A 9,964-nucleotide genomic window follows, 5' to 3' on the forward strand; every position below is an offset into this window, starting at 1 on the left:
TCTATTGGTGCCTGCATACTTGTTGTTACATTATTATTAAGAATCTTTTTAAAGTATTCCTTCCATCTATTTAGGACTAGTGCTTTTTCTGAGATGATGTTACCTTCTGTATCTTTACACATCATTGGCGATACTGTTTGCTGTTGTTTAAAGGATTGTATCTCTTTGAAAAATTTTCTTGTCTCATTTTTCTTATAATTAATTTCAATTTGCCTTATTTTATCATTCAACCATTTCTTCTTCTTCTCTCTACACATTTTATTAGCTTCTTTCCTTTTTACATTATATAATTCTTGGCTGGCCCTGGTCTTTATTTGCATTGCTCTCCTTCTTGCTTTGTTCTTTTCTTGAATAATCCTTCTGCAATCTTCATCCCACCATTCATTTTTGGGGGTATATCTTTCTTTTTGTATAACTTCTTTAGCTGCCTCATTTATCGCATTCTGTATGTTACCCCAATCTTCGTTAACACCTTTGCTTCCCTGGAGATTTTTCAATTTTTCATGTAATACTGCTCGATATTCCTTCATTTTTTTCGGGTCTTGTAGGTTTGATTTATTCCATTTGCTTTTTGGCGAAGATTTTATCTTATACATTGCAGGAATAGTCTGTTTTAGGATTACTCGCACCAATATGTGGTCAGAATCAATATTTGGGCCTCTTAAAGATCTTACATCATTTATCAAATCCTTTTTCCTGCTGTTAATCAAGACATGGTCTATCTGATTAATAGTACTTTGGTCAGGTGATATCCACGTTCCTTTATGTATTCGTTTATGCTGGAATTGGGTGCTCATAACCATCAGGTTATTTGCAGCTGCAAATTCACATAATATTTCACCATTCTTACTTGTTACATCATGTAATGTGTGCCTACCTGATATTTTACTATATATTTTTTCTTTTCCCAACTTTGCATTAAAATCTCCTAATATAATCATTATATCACTTTTTGGAACACTGTCTATCATATTTTGAATATTTTCATAAAAGTTTTCTTTTATTTCATCTTCTTTATCTTCAGTTGGTGCATATGTGTTGATTAGGGTTATATTGTTATACTTGCCCTTAATTCTCAGTTTACATAATCTTTCGTTGTAAGGCACAAATCCTATTATGTGATTTTGTATTCTTTTTTGTACAATGAAACCTGTACCAGCCAGTCCTCTTTTATCTCTTGCACCACTATAGAATACTGTGTAGTCCTTTTTATTTATTACACCATATCCACTCCATCTGGTTTCTTGCAGAGCTACTATTTCAATTTGTGTTTTCTTTATTTGTTCAGACAATTCTTGCATCTTTCCTGGTTTCAGAAGTGTCATTACATTCCAAGTTCCTATGTTTAACGTATTCCTAGTCCTTTTCACATGCTTTTTTCGGCATCCATGAATCTGTCCGGCTCTTCCTTGTTGAGAATTTTTAGCGGGTGGTATTTTTATGGTGCTAGGGTGCTGGCCTCGCGCCCAACCCCCATACCTTGGAGGACCAGGAATTTTTTTTTTAGGGTTGTTTCCCTTAGGAAGATTGGCTTCTCTATGCCTATTGAGCTCCTCCCGCCCTTGGTTTTCTGTTAGGGTTTTCCTTCCCTTAGCCTTTAGAGATCCCTCTCTTACCTGCAAGGCATCAGGGGCAGTGCTTATTTAATGGCGGCACTTACTCGCCATGTCTCAGTGTCGTCGCTGGATTTTTGTGGTTTTTAAATGAGAGTTATCCTGCCAGAAATAACTCTCTCCACATCCTGTTGACACTGACGCTCCTTGTCCGCAACTGCTTATTTGTCGCAGCTAGCCTACATATCTGTAGGCCGTTCCCCTATCCGCAACCTGGGGATGCGCTCGGCAGCATAGAGCTCTGCTCCTGGGAATGTTGCCCAGTACCGAGAGTTCTTGAATCTGTTAGGCCCAATTTGGACGAAAGCATTTTCCTTAGCAAATGCTACTGTGTAAAGTGAAACATCTTATGGCATTTCAAATACCATAATATTTCTCAAGGATACAATCGGCCTTATTTCTGTAGCGTAACCAATCAGAAGCAACCTCTAGGTCATGAGTGAAGATGGAATGGTGGCTGAGTGAGATGTACCACTTCACATTTTTAAAAGCCAATAACTATTCAACCTAGAGGAATAATATTTCCTATAAAATTGTATAAGGTACAAATGAATGGCCCTGCTTAAATGTATACTCTATAGTGTATACATATGGAGGAATAAATAAGTTATTTCAATTGTAGACACCGAGCACTGGCTCATCTCGTATACAATTCATGCTGTATATATTGTCTAACGTTCTCTGCACATTTCACATCGCAATCGCAAATGCTAACCGGAATGCTACAGGAAATGGTTCAGTGTAAAGTCTTGTGTGCTATAAAAAATGTAAGATTTTTGGAAACATTTATGCTAGCAAAAATGTTAAGGGAAATGCTTCCGTCTAACGTGAGCCTTATTTGACTAGTCATAGCTATATGGGAACTATATGGGTTTTCACATCAGAGTGGCAAGTGATACTTCACCTCAAACTACACCCAAATGGCAAGAGACACCTCACCACCAGGCACGGTTCTACCCTTAAGTCACAGGGTCACGTGCCCTTCCATCCATTATGTATCTAAAAAGAACTACAATTATAAAAATTTCTACTTGTTTGCAATGCTTGTATATGCTGTGCTGAAAGCAGTCTTCATTAGAGTTAAGACAGCTTTGGAAGAAACTTGGCAACATAGCAGGGGTCACATTCTGGCTGCGAACTTCCTGCCTTACTGCATTAACATCATCCGTACATTCTAAGCTGCGGGAGAGATCACGGGGGTTATGGGTGTTTTCATTGCAAATGGTCACAATATTTCCAAGACCCAACACTTGGGGGTGCTGTTTTTCGGTTTCCCGCTAGATGGTGGCTGGGTCCATTTACGAAGCTTACCGAACAAAAGGAATGGGAAGGAACTTGGGAAGAAGGAGACGGGAAGTCTTGTCGATGTTCGATGTGCTTTGAAAAGTTTTTATAAACTGGTGTTATTTAGCGAGTTCTTTATTGACGAGTTACCGTGCACATGAAAATAAAGCGAAATGAATCAAGTGCAAAGTCAAATTTTAAATCCAAGCCCACCAAGACCACAGCGTTGTCTAAATCCAGTGTTCAAAGATTAAGATAAAAACAGAACATACAACAGAAAATTTAATAGAAATATATACGAAAAAGTGGGAATGGATATGTAGCTAATTCCCTTTTTTTGTTTTCCGTGCATGTTATGCAACGGAAAAAACACATTGATTGAGAAATTTGTTACAACCAAAAATTGGAGAAGAGAACTGATACACAAGAAATATTATAACAAGGTAAACTTTTCAAAGTATTCCATATTTTTAATTTGATATACATTAAATGCAGCTGGTATGACTTCCATTAGTTCTAAGATATACTAGCCTATATTTTGAATGGGTCCTGCCCCTTTCAGACCCCAAGAAACCCCAACGCTCACCACAAACTTCCCACCAAAGTGGCAAGTGGAACTTCACACCCCAAACTGCAAACCAGGAGTAGGGTGCGATAAGAAGGGGGTGGGGGCAAGCACTGCTTGTGTAGGGTTTTTTCCCCTCAGAATAGTTCATGCATTTGTTGCTTCTGCATGTTCTATGGATGGATAAAGTGTTTTCAAAATCTGAAACCACACATAGAATGTTTTCCCGCTTCCTTTTCAACTGCACTTGTTCTCCCCATTCTCATATGCTTGCAGCCTGCCCCTTACCACTTTTTGCCCGATAAGTTGATGCAGGTCTCGGCCAGTTGAAACACGATGAAGAAACCACTTTTGCCTCCTGCCTGTGGGTGACTGGGAGAGCTGCAACTTTCCACTTCATTTATCTTATTCATTCATGGAATGGACTACAGAAATCTCTCACAAACATTAGAATTCATTACATTTCGCATTGTGTCATAGAAGTGTTAGTAGATTTTGTTATTCTTTTTTGGGAAATAAATAAAAGCCATGTACATATTCTTGAATACGAGTTGTTTAGTTCAAATGATAGTATTGCAGATTCGAACTTGCATATGTATTGGAATATCATAATAGTAGTTATAATTATTATATTACATATTTGTGTGAAATGGAATCCTATTCGGTTGCTTGCCTGACTCCCAAATGTCACCACACCCCCAGTGACAACTCACCACAAACTGCACACCAAAGTGGCAATTACCTCATAGCCCACATTTCTGAATTACGTTACAAGTGGGGAACAAAATACATATCATACAGGACTTTCTTGTACTTTAATTGCACCTTATTCTTTGCTCCATATCAGATCCTCTTTTAAAACATTCAGAGGGGTGTAAGGAAATAGGCAGCACCTAAGTGGGTGTGCAAGCACCCTCTGTTTTAAGTTCTACATCCCTAGACAGTGGTGGCAATTAGGGGGGATGCCCCCGCACTATGCTAAACCTTATCTACAAATGGAAATATACTGCCTCCCCCCCACCCCCCCAGTTTTGGAACCTAATCGCCGCCACTGTCCCTAGATATCCCCTCAACAACAGTAATAATAATATGTGAATAAACCTGGTAGATTAGCATGTTATTCTGTTTACTTTTGAAGTTTTTGGGTTTGAGTCCTGTCCTGAGCATGATTGTTCTTTGTGTGTCCCCCTTCATCAAATTCATCACGATTAGCCAAAAAGTGTCAAAAAAGGACTGTAATTACAAAATTTAAACTTTCAAGGCTTCAATTCTTGGGCATCTACAAAAAAATGATCTAGTAATGGGAGCCAAAATATTGGAATAAGAAAAAAATAATTTTCTCTAGCTTAGGAGCTCTATTTTTGTTTTTATTAGTAAAAAACTGTGATTATGCAAACGTTCAAGAAAGCATAATGACTAGTTTTTGTCAAAGGGTCATTTTATGCTGTACTTCTTGTCATGTACCTTTTTTTTTTTTTTTTTTTGAAGCAGCAGTTTTAATGTCTACTCTTTTTTTGTTAGGTCATTTTGTTGGAACGTTTGGTCAGAAGAAACCATGGAATATCTACGACTCCTTCACGTTCTGCCATCCGAGCATTCCAACCGATGTGCTGTTGGACATTACGCCATTTCAAGCTCCTAAATTGTATCAAGCAGGGGACACATTCAAACGTCTTGTGGATGAAGAAAATCTGAATGAGGTGCGTTCACTAACTTTGATTCTATGTTTGCCTTGTTTTATATAAATTAAATTAAGGGTTCGGGTGTAAAACATGGTAAATGACATTTTGGTCATTTTTGTGTTACATAGTAAAATGTGCCATCCTTCAATTTTCGAGTGAAATTGCCATGTCATACAATTTGCATTGGACTCAGTGAAGCCTTGTGAAATTGGTAAACACAACACGAAAACAATTTATCTACAATATAGCTTCTAATAATATTTTTTCTTAATGGACTCAGAAATGACCAAAATGTCACTTTCCATGTTTTACACAAATATTATACACTTTATAGAAGGATTATTGAAAGGAGAGGGGGGAGGGGGGTTACTTATACTTTTTCAGTAGAGCAACTCTCTTGCACTTGTGAAGGCCAGCAAGTATTCCGTGCAGTGCATGCTGCAACTCAAGGCTAGCAAGTGGTAGAGTAGTTTCTGCTGGCATTATTATAATGCCACACTGCACAGTCACTTGCGAATTAGATGACAAAAGGTTTCCCCACTGCACAAATGTCACCAACAAAGTCTCACTCCTTGTCTGCCACCATAGTACCATTGCTTTCTCTGCAGTTCACAACTGCATACAAGAGGGTTCTCTCTTAAATATGGTGGGTTGAATAGGCATAGGACCACAAACCATGCTGGCTTGCATGTCTAGTTTGTCTACAGATTACCGTATCACTCTTCTAAAACTAGTCCTTGGGTGAATTGTGCATGTTCATCGTTGTCTTCTATTATTACTGTAATTGATCCATTGTCATGGTAAACAAAAGTCTAGGTCCATTTTATACTCAGATAGGCTAATAGGGATTATAATTTAAAGTGAAATCCAAACTGCTGTGCAAGGTGTCTCCACAAGAAATTACAATGTCCGAAACATATCCGTCCAGGATGGACAATGGATGTCTACTGTAAATTCTTGAATATCCTCTGGATATCCAGAAGATATCCATTAGATGTCTTCTGGCTATTTATGTGCGGTGTAGGTGTCTGTACAGTACTAATAGAAAGGACATAAGAAAGCTATGCAAAACAGGACTAATGATAGGCTAGTTAGGCTGAGCTGATATAGATACTGAAGTGTCGATATCAACTGATACCACTGGTGTCAGTATCGGGAAGTATCGGTTGAATTTAATTGGCTAGTTACCAAGCTGCATGTGTCGCCTGTCATGCTGTGGCTGAAATCCCCCTTAGATACGTTAAAACATGGTAAATAAAAGTTTTGATGCACAGCTGTTCACCAAAATTTTGTTCATTATTAACAAAGATTTCTGCTGGAATTTGCATGTGATCTTATGGGACCTCGACTCATTTGCCTATATATTTCTGCTGGGTGGAGGTTGATTGGTTCATGCAGGAAACAGCTTTCTCAACTCTAGTGATATATATGCTCTTTGACCTATGATTACTTTCAACTCTTCCACCACTGTTACAGGTAGGGTGACCAACTCTCCCGTATTAGTTTTTTTTTTCCTTTTTTAAATCATCCTGACACCTGTATTGACATATTATTTCTCCTGTATATTTCATTTACAATAAAGGTCGTGAAATTTCAATTCCTTTCAATACAATATCAGTACAGCAAGCCATACAAAACTTTGACAGCAAAATTTTACATGGTTACCTTTCTGTGAGATTGTGAATGAAGTAGTAACAGGAAGTATAGAAAAAAGATACTTTCAGCCATTTAAGAAAGAAATTAGCAAGATCTTAGGCTTTGTTTTGAGCATTCCGGGTTCAAATGCCTAAACTGAAAGAATTTACATGCAGTGCGTTCGAAAAGTAACTATACACCTATACAGTGGAATCTTGATAACTCGAACCTCAACATCTCGAATTCCTTGATAAGTCGAAGGGTCAGTAAACATTAGACCTCTATAACTCAAAGTCGGCGATTTTGGCCCTCAATAACTTGAACCTTGGTAAGTCAAAATCCTTGATACCTCGATTTTTTTCTTTTCCCCCTAAAATTCGAGTTATCAAGGTTCTACTGTATAAACGTGATTATATGTTGAGGGATTGTATTCCGTGCGCTGCGAGTAATGTCTTCTGCAAATGTTGGTAATCCTGCGTTGTGTGCAGTTTGCTTCCGTGAGACAGACAGGCTGCTGTTTTGAGACAAGGTGTGCCTCCTTCTTTGTTGTTCATTATGTGTTCATTGTGAGACTCATTTTCCATTACATTTCCAAATACACCAGTTCCTAATTGACATAGTGTAAATCGATGTTACATATTGTTGTACTAGTGCATGACAGGTGTATAGTTACTTTTTGAATGCACTGTACCAGCCAATACTTTTCTAGAGGTCCCAAAATAACCACGTGACACTTCTGTGTAGTCTAAATATTCTGGGAATTATGCATTTACATTATTTTTGCAAGATTAATGTGATTAAATGATTGTCTTATGCACAATTAATTTTTAAGATTGCTATGATATAGTGCCAATGAAAAATGTACGTGGGTTGCTCATAAAGCAATGACCCACAATTTTTTTCTCATGCCAGAATGAAGAGAGCAGTGTGAAAATGGAAGGGTAGTAACATTGAAGTTTAATGCCCACATATGTGCAAGTCTATGGTCGTCCATCAGATAGCATCGTGGTAGTGGGCATGTTACAAACAACGAGCTGTAATTGAATTCTTAGTGGCGGAGAAAGAAAGTGTGGAAAATATACACAAATGGTTGTGTGTTGTGTGTGGAAGTTCTGCGGTCGATAGGAGCACCGTTGGATACTGGGTGCAGAGTTAAGGCTTCAGGAAGTGGAGAAATGGAGCTGCATGGTCGGCCGCAGTCTGGGCATCCTGCCCCAGACATCAAGTTTGTTCCTATGTAAAAAGAGTCAATTTTTTGCTTCTCAAACTTTACAGCACGAGTTAATCAATGTTCCGTGATTTTTCGTAACTCACAGGATTATTCAGACTTCAGAGTGTGTTGTGTTGGGAAACAAATTATGAATTTCATGTTAAGGATGGTACAATGGGATCCATGAGTATTACCGTGCAAATTGTCCATGACTATTTTCATGAATTTTTCTCTTGCATCCTGTGTGTTTATAAGCGATGGATTTTTATGTATGCTGGTGCAGAAGTTGACTGCAGCTTGTTTTGAGTTTTCTTTTAATTCTTGGGTCAAATAAAGTGCACGAACATGGTGATGGACAATTTGCACGGTAATACTCACGGATCCCACTGTACTTGATAATCTGGCCAGTGGTCACCCATTCACAAAAATGTAGTAACATGTTACTAACACAAGTATCAAAAAGTAACATGCGTATCAAAAAGTAACACATTATGAATTAACATGTTACTTGCATTATCACACTTCCCAAATATGCTCAACCAAGATTTCACTTTAATACTTTCAGCTGAGTTACAAGCATCATTACTTTTTATTTTGTGATTTCATCATCCTCATCTCAAATTATGATAAAACAATCCCACTTTGCAGGTCATTTTAAGCAATCTTCAGACCACATCGAAGCTGATGACAGACGAGGAAATAGCCCTCGCTGCTGCCAAGTATAAAGTGCCGGAGAGAAACTTGCCGGACTTCCTCTGCTTCCAAGGAAAGAAGATCGTCTACAAGGGCATTCCAAATCAGAGAAAATCTTTGGCTCCAGTAGGATGCTGGCATGACTATCCATCTGGAAAAACTCCATTTTAAGGATTGGTGTTTTTGACATCTCTTTTTCGACAAAATGGAAATTCTGGAGTGTGTGTGTAAGTAAACTTGTTTTTTGATAATACTGTTTGCATTTAGCAATATAAAGTGGAATGTAATTTGTTATAAAATGTGTAATTCTTTTTATGTGAGCTTACGAATTATATTGCTGTTAAGTATACTTGAAATTTCAGTAATATTTATCTCAAGATTTCTAATAGCTTCAAGCAAAAACATAATAGATGGGTAAGATACACTCTCCACAAAACAACCCTTCGAGGGGTAAGACATGACAAGCAGCTCTTTATTAGATAACTAATGGTAGCTAGTCAGGTCCCATTGGCACAATTTTCTGTCTTTCTAGAAAAGTCTTATTTTCGAATAGCTTCCAAATTGTCCTCACAATGCTGGTTCACATCAACATTTTGGAACTCCCACTGGTGATCAAACCCAGTGACTACTTGGACCACAGTTGAGAGCTCTGTCCATGCAGTCAGGCAGGAGCCCCGTTGCACTCCCCACCCAACAATTTGTTGTGTTATTATTATATATTTGTTATCATTCATGGTGAATTGCTTATTGGTAGGGACGTGAAGTTTTATTTTTCCCTAAATTTCGATGTTATATTTTACTGCAATTCGGTGTTTTTTTTTTTGTTGTTGTTTTTTGTGTGGTTTAGGGCAAAATTCTGTGTTATTAATTTAAAATTGGTGTATTTTTATATACATTTTTACTGTTCCTTCTATGCTTAAGATTTTCACATTGTTTTAGTTGTGGAAAATTGAGACAAATTTTAGTTTTAATGGCAAAAAAAATATGGCTTACCTTTGCGAGAAATCACCAAATTTCTTCCATTTGGAAAACTATTTAATCTCATCAGCCACTAAGTATGAAATGTTTATTGAGTGATAACACCTAAACTTTGAACACAATCATACAAATCATATTTCCCTAACAATGCTCAAAAAAATCCCTCTTCATCCTTAAAATACTGTTTTGTGTACACTCACATACATACACACCCTCCCTCCCAACCCCCAAAACACAACAGGTGCTTCTCCCTGAAAATTTTCCCGTTCCTACAAAGATCCTCCGAGTGAATTCTATTTCAGGA

At 37.7% G+C, this 9,964-nt stretch overlaps 1 protein-coding gene across 1 annotated transcript in view; it reads left to right on the forward strand.

Annotated features, from left to right (window-relative positions):
• LOC145997326 (WD repeat-containing protein on Y chromosome-like) overlaps positions 1–8,969 on the forward strand; it is a 151,710-nt gene extending 142,741 nt beyond the window's left edge. The window contains exons 12-13 of the mRNA XM_083134243.1: positions 4,984–5,162; positions 8,638–8,969. Coding sequence (XP_082990369.1) covers positions 4,984–5,162; positions 8,638–8,853 — 395 coding nt within the window. The 3' untranslated portion in view covers positions 8,854–8,969. The remainder of the gene's footprint in view (positions 1–4,983; positions 5,163–8,637) is intronic.
• The last annotated feature ends 995 nt before the right edge of the window (positions 8,970–9,964 follow it).

This window comes from Lepisma saccharinum, chromosome 13 (genome assembly GCF_977018435.1).
Source record: "Lepisma saccharinum chromosome 13, izLepSacc3.1, whole genome shotgun sequence".
Taxonomy (NCBI): domain Eukaryota; kingdom Metazoa; phylum Arthropoda; class Insecta; order Zygentoma; family Lepismatidae; genus Lepisma; species Lepisma saccharinum.